Here is a 12,193-nt window from a genome sequence, read left to right on the forward strand (position 1 = left end):
ACATACAGTAAAGTAATAATAAAAGATTTATTTATCTTAACTGATGTAATCATATCTCCTAGTTAATACTATGCTTCCTATTCTGAGCATTCTGATGTTTTCATAGATATAAACAAGGAAAAAAAAGTGTTTTCTGTGGATTTTACCCTGAAGGAAAACATTTCCATACGTTATTTCTATTAATTCTTGTGTCTGGAAGCTAATGAACATGCTATCAGTTTTAAAACCACCCTTTCTGAAGTATCAAACCTGACATTTTTTCTTTATGCTTACATGCTTTTAACATATTTTTATTAACTTTAACATATTGCTATTGAAGGAAGAAGAGGTTGGCACTGTGTTTTAATCAATAGTTCAGAATTTAGGTCACCCAACCTGAAGTTGGAACCAAGTCCAGCTCCCTCACCTATTTCTTGCTGCTGTTGATACACTTAATCTAAATAAAGGAGATTATACTTACTGGATCCAAGCAATGCCCTGTCTCCTTAATTTGTGTCCTAAATCATGAGGTTAAAAACATGCACTGACTCAGTCACAAACAGCGTATGTGTCCTCATTCCTTTTCTTTCCTTTCCCGTATTAGTGACTTGTAGACACTCAATAGCAACATTAAAATACAGAGATGAAATTCAAATCTCCTCTAAAACTGTTTCAGGTCAAGATTAGAAGCATGGTCTTTCACCTTCCAGACATATCCTAACTAGCAGGTGGGAATGCTGGCAGTGTCAGTGTCATGCTGTTCAGTATCTTTTACTTTAGTTTTGAACGTGATTTGCACGTTCCTCTTTTCACAATACTTGTTAAGTTTATTGTATTGTAAACTTCTGCTGACTTTTCTCCTGGAACAGAAGTTTACAGGGGCTACCTTAAAAATTTCTGTCCAAAGCAGCTTTTGTACTCATTGTTCACATCTTGCTAATTCTGGAAGACCTTTCTGAAGCTATGATATGTATGTAAAAAGCACAAGCAGATTTTAAGGATGTGTGTGCATTTATAAATATAAAATCCAGCATAGCAAAGTACGACTCCAATATAAGGGGTAAATCTTTGAAAGAAACTTGAGTAAGTGTGTATGGAGAGTACAGCTGCCAAGTCTTTGGGTAAGTGTTTACTCAAGAAAAAAATGTTATTTTCCTATTTCTTTTGGGGGATGACTATTGGAACTATTGGAGTATTGTAGGATAGTTTCTGCTTTGTGCTTATTATGTGGAACTGCCTTCAGTCCTTGAAAACAACACATTTAGTACTTCCAGATACATAAAATACTGTATTTATTTCTGAGTGTTAAGAGCTGCAGTGATTCTCTTAACTTACCTAAACTTTTTATCAAGACTCACTTTTAGACCAATAAAGTATCCACTTGACGAGCTCCAGGGGTGTTCCTAAAACAGGGAGATATTATTTTATTTAAAAAAAAAAAATCTTTGAAGCAAAAGAAGCAGAAGCGGATGTGCCATCGATTAGGTTCATAAAGCAGTCACTGAATTCAACAGCACTAGAGCACATGCTTACAGTTAAGAACAGTGACATGTTTACATGCACAGGCAAGAATACATTTTTTTATCTGGAGTATCAGATCAGAGTCCTGCAGTGCTGAGGGCCTTTAAGATGGGGTAGGAATGAAGCAAGCCTTGAGTCAGAAACTGGAACATTTCTTTCATTCTCCTTCCAGGACTGCAGCACTGTCTAATGCTGACGTCAAGTCTCCCTCTCACACCAGCTACTTCCCAAGCCTACACAGCTGGCACCTTCCCATATCACTCTTCTACTGGCCTGACCCACTGCCTCAGCATGCCTGGTACAAAGCAAGAGATATCAAATCCCATGGAACTGAAGGGCACATCTTGGGGGAGGATGTCATAGATCTCATTTCAGGCACATTTTGTTAGTAAAAATGCTGATGGTTCTACTCCTGAAGAAATTCAGGTTTTGCAAGCAGATTATGAAAAGCATTTCTACTTTAGGCTACCTATTTATAAAGATTCATACATTTTCTTTTAGTGCTATCTGTAGGAACCTTCTCTCACTATTGCTGTTCACAACAACCAGGTCTGCAGAATTCATCCTGCAAAACTCTTGGGCCTTTTCCATGGAAACATGTTCTTTACTGATGTAGTACAGCCTGTCTTCATATATGATCCATCCATCCGGAGTGGTTTTATAAACTGGAAGATAAATAAAAAAGCTTTAAATCTTGTATCTGTAGAATACAGAAGTTCATTTTAGAATAATAATTTTGATTTAAAAAAATTAACAGGATTAACAAATGAATGTAAAAACCTACCATATGTGTCATTTGGCTCAGATTTTAATGGCACTCCTGCAAAACAAGAAAATAGAAGGAGTGATGCTTCTCCAAGCATGTTTTACGCTGTAGCTTGTGACTGACTTCAAAGAGCAGAGTGAGGAACCGAGTGAGAATCTCCACTCCTTTGCCATTGATTAGAAAACAGGTTTAACACATTCATCTGCACATTATGCAACATACATGGTCACCTACTTATAATTTTGTATCGTAAGCTGTTCTTCACGCCAGTACAGCTTTGTCAGGGTCACATTCCTTCACAGAGCAATGTAAGAGGAAATTGCTCTTCCAGTCTGTAAGTCACAGTAGGTTTGTCAGAAACACTTTAAACTTTGGTTTTACAGCCCCTTTACTGATCCCTCAGTAGATATTCCATAGTCCTCCAGAGGGGTCTTCTTATCAAGAGGGAGAAAAATTCCAGTAGATTTACATTAGTTCTATCAAAAAATTCAATCCTAAATATTTATAAGCAGAAGGGAATATGAATATATACACTGGCTGTGAGTTATTTCTGGTTATGATAGAAAAAAAATGCCACTACTTTGAATCATTGCTTTTTCAAAAGCAGTTAAATCCTGAAAAATGTTAAAAGGCTGCATGGAGCATCACTAAATATTTGGTGTACAAACATATTATATTTGATTCTTAGCTTCTCCTGTGCTAGTGTAAAACACAATATTATAAGGAATTCACAACTCCTTGCTTCCTACATTACATATATACAACAAAAAATTCTTAATATTAAAGTAGTTTGCAATCTATGAAACCCATGCAAACACATGGATTATTTTTACACCCTAATTTCAATAAAGAAATAGATTTATTTATTGTAATCATCTGTCACTGAGAAATCCAAAATTTTGTTACACAATTCTCTTGACATCCAAATGGAAAAAGTAGTTCTTCAAAATTTTGTGAATTTCTTCAACTTATATTAGAAAGCGAGTACCTATAAAGATATTTAAGCTTCTTGCTTAAAGAGAAGAATAAATCTACCTTTTTTTATTTGACAAATCCAGTCAAGCTGTACTTCACAGTCCAAAAGAAGCCATTGTTTAGAACCAGTCCTACTATTAAGTACACCACAGAGCTTGTGTCCTCCTGAATTTCTTGAACTGTCATCCCAGTTTGTGTATCTAACCTGTGGAAGAAATCGCTTTTCTTATTCTTTTCATCTGTTTAGGTAGTTGTACTCTCCATTGGCAAACAGAAACAAAGTGGTTTTGTGTGAAACATTCTGTCTCTGACTAAAAAGAGGCACAAATATAGGGAAAGAAATAGGTAGAATAATTTTTACAGTGGGACAATGACGTTGGTGATCAGGAGATTGGGCTGTCTTGCCATGGAAGGCTTTTCCTCTCGTCTGCACCTCAAGCGTTAGACACAGCCAGAGTAGAAACAGGCAAATGCACTGTTTCTAATGAACTTCACCTGGCTATGAACTTCACCCCCATTCCACTCTTACTAATCATGTGCAGACATGATTAATCAAGTTATTTTTCACTTCATCAGCTGTGATCTTGTTCAAAATTACTTTGTCCAACAAGTGTCCAGTGGCAGTGATTATATTGTGCATCAATTCAGCATTTATATCTTTCCTTCTCTGTGGTTAATATGGATGGGAGTGTGGCTTTTGGGAAGGAAGTCGTGTCCTAAAAACCTAGTGCAATTACCTCCAAAGAAATTAACATCCAAATAGGAAGGGTGAACTACGTGAAAGATCCTGCTTGGGATTTTCGAAAAGTTCTTCATAAGATCACCTCCTCAAACTTCCAGGGAAACTAATACGTGACAAGATAAGAGGAAAGGTCCTTGCTTGGGTTAAAAAATAGAAAGCAGGAGTAAAGGGATGGTAATAAGAGTGGAATCCTGCAGGAACATTTCACACATCTGTGGATATTTGCATGGGATCAGGAGATGAGTAGATAAATTAATGGAGATAAATAAATCAAGATTACAAGTCTGAGCTCAGTTCTGGAATACTATGAGCTGTCACTTACCAGGAGATGCAGGAGTATAGCAGGAAATATGCTTGCTGTTTGATTAGCACATAAAATACTTCTGGTCACTGCCAGAGAAAGGATATCAGATCCTGTATGACAATATTTTATGTTCTGATGTTATGTGTTCGTATTATATTCTTGGACAAGAAATTATGTTGGAGTGTTTTGCAGACAGCTGATGAGATACAGATGATTTCCATGTATTCAAATGTGTTGCCATGACTTTACTCATTGTAACAAAGGATAACAGCCATGTAAATGTTTTCAGGATTAGTGTTTTCTTTGATGAGGATAATGGTAAAAACTCGAAAAGTATGTGCACAAACCCCAAAATTTCTTAAGTAAACAAATTTGATGAAAAATTAAAATACTCACTGGAGAGCCATCACTCCAGGCAAATCCTTCATCTGGATTCAAGGAAAATATACCAAGCCAAACTCTTCCAAAGACACAGGGAGAGTCACTAACAGAAATTACAATGTGTAAACATCAAGATAAAAAAATCCAGAAACACATCATTAAACTTTCTAGAGCACATTGTAAAGTTCAGTGAAGTTGCAATAATTAGCCTATACTTTTGGTTGAGGACATTGCCACGTCTAATGTTTCTATGGCTCAGTGGCAACAACTTATTTATCAGATTTATTAGTAATATTGATCCTGTCTTTCCTCTATCTTCTCTTTCCTTAGGAAGGGCCTCAACAGATTCAGAAAACGGTTTCAGCAGGTTTGGGTTTGTCTTTGTTTGCTATTTATTTTTTTTTAAAAATTTCCCAGATAAAAATAATTTTTTCATTAAACAGTTAAAACCATTTATGAATAGATAAAATTTCATAGTATCACAGGGGTTTTGGCTCTTGAGGAATCCATACGCTTTGGAAATCATCTAAGAGCATTCATAATAGCTCATATGAAATGCCTCTTAAATCTGGTAATATGAACATACAGCAGATACTCACTATGTTACTTTTCTTAGTAACGATACATCCTTTTTACTGTTTATGGTGGCCAGATCCCCTCCTATTTGTCTACAAAAATCTCGAGCCTGAAGCCACGATTTCTTTTTAATAATCGATCTGTAAAAACACTACAAAGAAATTACTGTAAAACATAAATGTCATAATAAAATAAAGAACTGTCTTTTTTACCTGTAAGTGAGGTTTCATACAAGCCAAGTCCACGAGGAGTATCATTAATAACTCTAAATAAAATTTTTAGTTGTTTAGCTAGTTAGCATATTAGTGACAAACAAAAGGAAGGAATTGCTAGAAGGGAACATAATTCCCTTTAACTTTTTTTACCTGGAGGAGGGCCAGGCCACCTTACAGACAAAGGGAAAGGAGAGTGGTTACAGCAGAGAGGCAAGGTGGCCTGGGAGGAATCTGAAGCTACAGGCAGAAGAATGACCTCATAGTGGTTTACAATTCTCTCTTTGCATTTGCAATATGATATCTAGTATTTTGGTAGTTTAACAGAGAATAACACAAGTTTGACCAAAGATAAAATTTAGGATTTTGAGATAAGGAAGTCCAAGTAAATAGCATTGCAGCTAAGTTTGAAAGAGATGGAAAATAACACAAAACAAAACATAATAAAAAGAGAAGGATTTCTTAATTCAATAAAGTGATATTATTAATTCAATAAAGAAATATTAACATCTCACACATACTTATCACGTTCATCTATTCTGTATTTTCCCTTATTTCTTGTTCAAAGTCCTTTTGTATGCCTGCTTGAGCATAACTGGGTGTACTTGAAATATGAGTTATCTGTAGCTTTGCACCAGAAACTCTCTAATAAACATCCTTCATAAACACTGGTTTAATTAAATTTTCGTGTGCCTTCTTATGCTTATTTTGGGTGACAATGTAATTACCTTAGTAATTTCTAGTCTTAGATATTGTGCGGCTTATGAATACACACTTCATTATTTTTTTATTTTGTTCCTTGAGCTCTCATACACCTCAGATAAATAGGGGTTGTTTGCACAACCTAGTGATCATAACTGAAATGAAAGGCCATGTTAATATCTCTGCTGTTTAATACAGCATTTTGACGTTGTTCTCAATAATTTTCCAAGTATTAAGTTGATTCTTGTTTCTTCTTTGTTTTCTTTATATCTTTCAAAGGGCTTGATATTTTCGTTTCTCTTCTCCTATTTTCTGCCCTGATTTATTCTACCCCTGAGGTACACCCTTATTTTCTTTCTTGGGTCCTTCTCCTTGTGTCCAATCCTTTCAACCTCGTGTTTCTTCCTTAGTTTCTCTGATCTTACAGATGTTCCCTGAGATATTTGGGGGTTGTTTTGGGGTTTGGTAGGATTTTTTTGTTGTTGAGATCTTTTTGTTCTATATTCCAAGCTCAGATATTGAAAAATGAAGATGTAATTTCCTTTTTCTCCCCCTGCCCCTTCCCCAGTCTTGCAGTTCAAAGTCTTTCTCTTCTTTTAACTATTTATGCACTTACTTTAAAACAGGAACTGCTATGGCTGTTTGCTACCCAACCTTCAGGACATGTGGGGACTGGAATAGTAGTTGGAACAGGTGGAGCTGTTGTTCCCTTTGCCCACTGTTTGCAGATATATTTCTGCTTTGTCTCACAGTCAATTACATCCCATAATCCAGCTGCAGGCCCGGTTGTCATGGCTACACATCCTGGCTTACTTCCTTTATGAGAAACAAAAAACATATCACATATTTTATACGGTCTAAACTGTTTAATTTTTACTTAAAACATTCAGGTGACAGCCATCCATTTATTGCCATTTATTGCCAAACAGCAGAATTATATTTTAGGTGTCTCTCACACAGGGAAAGAGTAGTATTTTGTGTTTGAGGAGGTCATGATCAGTATGGGTTCTTGCCTGATTTTTTATTTTGACTGTCCTGGCAAATTAGTTCTATGAGTAGAAAATAAGGTGGGTTTTTTTTCAGTGAACCCCCAAGTTTTCAAGCAAGGATGTCATTCCTATTTACATTAAGCCTGTTTCATAAAAGGTAGCATAACCTTGGTCACTACTGATTTTCATATAGATGGAAACAAAACCCTCAGTACATACATAGGGCAGGCATGAAAACCTCGACAGAGACATGATGAAGCTTATCTCATTACTTTTGCTGTAATTTTAGTGTATATTCTCAGAGGAAACCAGACGTACATATATCACACAAGATGCAGTCAAATGCATATAATTATCATACAATGGCTTAGTTGTGTTCTTTCTTAATTTCCTAAATATTCTTAATATTTTATCTAGACTTTTATTCCTGATGAGAATAGACCTGTTGTTTTAACAGACTTGTCTATCATGCTGCCAAGAAATGATGGTGAAATGAAAGAGTCAACTGTAATTTTATGTCAATTCAAGACATACTTTTGTTTCCATGAGCATCAGTTTACCAGCATCAAAGTTCATTGCCGTTTTACCGCTCATGCTCAGTCACTTATTCTCCTTATTATCCTGCATCTTCTGACAGGCTTTTCTTCACTATCAGAAATAATTCAGTATCATTAGCGGATCTGTCATCACACTATTTCACCTTTCCCAGAATAATGTAAATATATTGAACAAGATGGGCTTTGGCACAGGGACTCTGTTGATGAACACTCTTCCTCAGTGAAAAATAGCCCCCGTTAAAAAACCACAAACTTAAAACTGCCATTCCTTGCCCTTTGATCAATTTTTTTATTCATGTAAGAGCTTTTCTGAGTTGGGTTGGATTAGCTGAAAAGCTCTTGGTAATTGAGAAAGACCACACTAACTAGATTTCCCCTATTTGTAAGCTTTTGTCTCCTGTGGGGGAGCTCCAAGAAATCTGTGAGCATGACCTCTATTTACACAAGCAATTTTATGTATCTTTCCCACTGCATCTTCTTTATTAAATTATTTATTACAGATTCAGCTAATTTGCAGTGACTTATTGGTCTGTATTTCCCCAGATCTCCCTGGAACCATTTGAAATGTTGGCATCAAAGTTGCCTTTTTTTTCAGCCCCTTATCTATCATAGCGGTTTCAGAACATATCAAAGCAAACAGTTCACTTAATGTAAACTTTACAGGTCTTGAATTCTTTTGCAGCCTGCTTAGTCCTGACTTGTTATTCTTAGGGTCATCTGTTTGTTCCATAGTCTATTGTCCTAGTATTTTAGTTTGAAATACATTCTTCAATCATACACTCACAAACTTTCCGGCACAGAAGGTCTTTTTCTTCCTCAGTGAAAACAGATGGAAGGAGACTAGTTTTTCATCACTATTCCAGACTGAACTCCAAATGATCCCCTTTTATACTCTGATCAGCTGCTGGTACCACAGTCTACCTCGAAAGCTTCTTTTTCAGGTAATGTCCAGAAGTTTTATTATGCGATGTCTTTTGCAATTTTTTATTATTTTTATTTTATTTTATATTTTATAAACTCATTTAAGCTTTTTGAGAATGTTTTCAGACAAATAATCACAAGGAGGGATGTAGTCTATGTTGGGGAGAGCAGATTCCTTCATGGCACTTTGAAATCTTGTATTCTGTGCTTCAGTTTGCTCCCATCAATGAGGTTTTCAGAGCATTACAAGTAAAAAAAAAATAATGATGTCATAATTTTTGGTATTCTGATTTTGTAATTCTAACTTAAAGTCCTTATTACAGTTGCTCTGTTTCAGACTGTTCTCCTAGGTCAAATTTGCCACTGGAGGGGTGAATTTGGAATAGTCTCAGGAGCTGCCTGTAAGTCCTGTTTTGCTTTTTGTGAAGAAGTCCTGATCCTGGCTGGGATGGTGTTGATTCTCTTCCTAGTATCTGGTGTAGTGCTGTGTTTTGGATTTAGTGTGACAATAATGTAGATGGCAACAACTGAAAACATCAGTATATTAAGTACTGCTTATAGTAAGTCAGGGACTTTTCAGTTTCCCATTCTCTGCTAGGGCGCACGTGCACAAGAAGCTAGGAGGGAGCAGCAATAGGACAGCTGACCCACACTAGCCAAAGGAATGGTCAATACTGTATGTTGTCATGCTCAGTGTATAAACTGAGTTGGCCAGAGCACTACAACCACTGCTCTGGGACAGACTGGGCATCACTCAGCAGGTGATGAGCAATTGCACTGTACATCATTCACATTGTATATTATTCTGTTGATATTATTATTGTTGTCATTACCATTCGCTCCTCCTTTGCTGTCCTATTAAATTGCCTTTACCTCAACCCATTAGTTTTACTTTATGCCAATTCCCCTTCCCATCCCACCAGGGTGGGAGGGAGGATCAAGTGAGGGGCTGTGTGGTGCTGAGTTGCCAGCTGGGGTTAAACCACATCAGAAGATGAGCCAAAAGGTTAATCTTACGGATAAATACATAAGATGTCCTAAAATATGTCTGTTGTTCAAATTGTTCCCTTTGAAATTAAAAGATGGAATTTGAGAACTGCCAGTTCTTGTATAGTGAAAGCTTAAAGCATAAAATTCAGAGTACATTGCCAATGCAAACCCAAATTGGGACCATGACCTCAGAGAGCACCTACCATCCTCTGTCATGACACCTACCAGGCATTTCTGCACCCCAGTGTGTGAAGGAGACATCGTCACCATTGGCCCACCTGAAAGTGCCTTGATCCTCTGCGTCAGAAAGACCAAGCCAAAAATATTTCTCAGGCCTCAGCCCAACAAGGCTAGTCAGATAGGCTTGTTCATACCTGTGAAGGGATCATAAAGACTCCAGTGAAAATGAAGTAAATTATCCAAATCCTACGTGTCTAATCTGATGATTAATCCTTTTCTCCTTGTCCTTGCTTCAGACTGGAGAAGAGGACCTTGCAATAGGATTCTGAGTCTCTACGAATCAAACAAACAAAAGTGAGACTTTTTCATTGTTCAACTAGAGACTTCATCTGTATCTTAGATAATTTGCTGTTTGACATTGTGCTAGCATTGTGGTTCCAGAAATATTTCAGAACATAAAAACTTTATCTATTTAAATGCCAAGGAAAATTCATTATCATACCTACTTTCTACTGTGGCTAAGTAACCTTTTTCTCCTTCACAAGTGGTGTTCGCTTCTGCAAATGTTGCTGGAACATGTCCAATAAAATAGCAATAGGTCCCATATCTTCTCCAGCCCTGTAACATGATTTTAAGTTTTCCATACAGCTTTTAAATAATTGTGATATTGTTTATTAAGTGAACTATACAATTTCAAAATGAATAAAAACACAATAATGGCGAATATTACGAACTAGAAACCTTTTGCTGTGAACAGATTTCTTCTAAGTGGCTTCTATAAGTGGCTTTCTAAAGTTTAAAGTGCCTGGGAGGGAGGGAAACTTCATAATAAATAAAAAAACCAAAAAAAATCCATATATAAATAATAGAAATAATTCAAATAATTGTAGATTATTATCAGACGAAGTACTTACTTGATCTGGGAAATTGATGTTCCATTCTCATATACTTACATTTTTGCAATTTGTATCAGTAATTTCCTTTCCTCCAGCTATTTGTGATATAGGTTTTCTTTTACAAACGTAACCAGTTTTCTTCTCACAGTCATGGTCTGCCCAATAGCCATCCTGTGGAAGGAAAAGGAATGAAATAACAATGAGAGTAAGATGAATAATCTAAAGAAAATTAATAACATCTTTCTTAATGAAAATTAATAATTTATTTTCTCCTTTCATTCTGAAATAGAAATTCTCCTTTTTTCTTATCAATTACCCTAGTTGTTAATAAAAATAAATCTGCTCCTATTCAGTGAAACAGTAGACTGGGATATAGTAGTCTACAGCTGCAGTGACAAGAAGAGTTGAAGGTGTGGGCAGCTGGTCTCTGACCTGTTCTACAGGGCCCTGCATGGGCAGTTGTGCCATCTCAGGATGGATAACTAAGCAGACACAAAGGAGGCAGCAGAGATCCCCATACGCCTCCTCTACCATCAGAGAAAAATGAGTGGGAGAATGTACTCAAACTACATCCTGAGACTTGTTTCATAGCCCTGGTAATTTTATCTGTGACTTTCAGATGAATTTAAAGAAGAAATTTCACCAGTGATTCAATAATGCTCTCCTTTTATTTATTTTTTTTGATGAAAAGTCATATTTAATCTCATCCTTTGTTCTCACATCACTTTTTCTGGCCCTAGCCAGTTGCTGAAATAGTGGGGCACACTATTATTTTGTTAAGATATTAGTTTTAATATGAGAGCAACAGATGTATTGAATAGTGTTACCGGGCCCTTGATCAGTACACAATCTTCTGGCCGGTTGTTCGTGGTGGATGGCTCTCCCAGGTGCCACTTTGTATATGTCACTGGCATCCCATCACTCCATTCAAAATACATTTGAACCTTACGGTCATTCAACCCAATCCATAGCTTGTCTGTTGACTCTGGAATATGGAAACACAGAACTAGAAAAGAACTCTCATGCCTGGACAAGCTTTTCACAGCATCCTCAAGATCTAGAGCATATAATCTGTTTCATAAATTTCCGAAACATAAAATTATTTAGTGTGATGCATGGCCATTTTATAAATTAAAATTTTCATATAAGTATTAGAATAAAAACAGTATGTTTTGGAAAATTAGGGTATAATGAAATCCATACACTGGAGCAAAAAATTGTGTTTCTCTTCCTCATAGCAGTGGGAGAAGAGTAAATCACTGGCTTAATGTTAATCAGTGTGGTGGTATGATAGAGCTGTGCGAATTGTTACATTTTAGGTTCTGTTTCACTGGTCATATTTTAAAATAGTGAAGTTTTTATGTTGAAGCATGAATATTTTAAGTTCCTTTCAACAAAATCAAAAAACAAAATGAAACTCTCTAGGCTCAGACCTCCAGCCCTACATCAATTGTTTAGGCAACAAGTAAAATCAGAATTTTCATGACATCCAAAACTCAGCA

General features: G+C 36.3%; 1 protein-coding gene across 1 annotated transcript in view; it reads right to left on the reverse strand.

The window, feature by feature from the left end:
* LOC138721926 (macrophage mannose receptor 1-like) overlaps positions 1–12,193 on the reverse strand; it is a 36,732-nt gene that overhangs the window by 15,445 nt on the left and 9,094 nt on the right. The window contains exons 8-18 of the mRNA XM_069859525.1: positions 11,519–11,676; positions 10,749–10,862; positions 10,298–10,413; positions 9,841–9,989; positions 6,775–6,974; positions 5,268–5,395; positions 4,684–4,771; positions 3,302–3,446; positions 2,285–2,320; positions 1,990–2,165; positions 1,315–1,382 (exon numbers count right to left, since the gene is read on the reverse strand). Coding sequence (XP_069715626.1) covers positions 1,315–1,382; positions 1,990–2,165; positions 2,285–2,320; positions 3,302–3,446; positions 4,684–4,771; positions 5,268–5,395; positions 6,775–6,974; positions 9,841–9,989; positions 10,298–10,413; positions 10,749–10,862; positions 11,519–11,676 — 1,378 coding nt within the window. The remainder of the gene's footprint in view (positions 1–1,314; positions 1,383–1,989; positions 2,166–2,284; positions 2,321–3,301; positions 3,447–4,683; positions 4,772–5,267; positions 5,396–6,774; positions 6,975–9,840; positions 9,990–10,297; positions 10,414–10,748; positions 10,863–11,518; positions 11,677–12,193) is intronic.

The sequence above is a fragment of the Phaenicophaeus curvirostris genome, chromosome 6, assembly GCF_032191515.1.
Source record: "Phaenicophaeus curvirostris isolate KB17595 chromosome 6, BPBGC_Pcur_1.0, whole genome shotgun sequence".
NCBI classification, from domain to species: domain Eukaryota; kingdom Metazoa; phylum Chordata; class Aves; order Cuculiformes; family Cuculidae; genus Phaenicophaeus; species Phaenicophaeus curvirostris.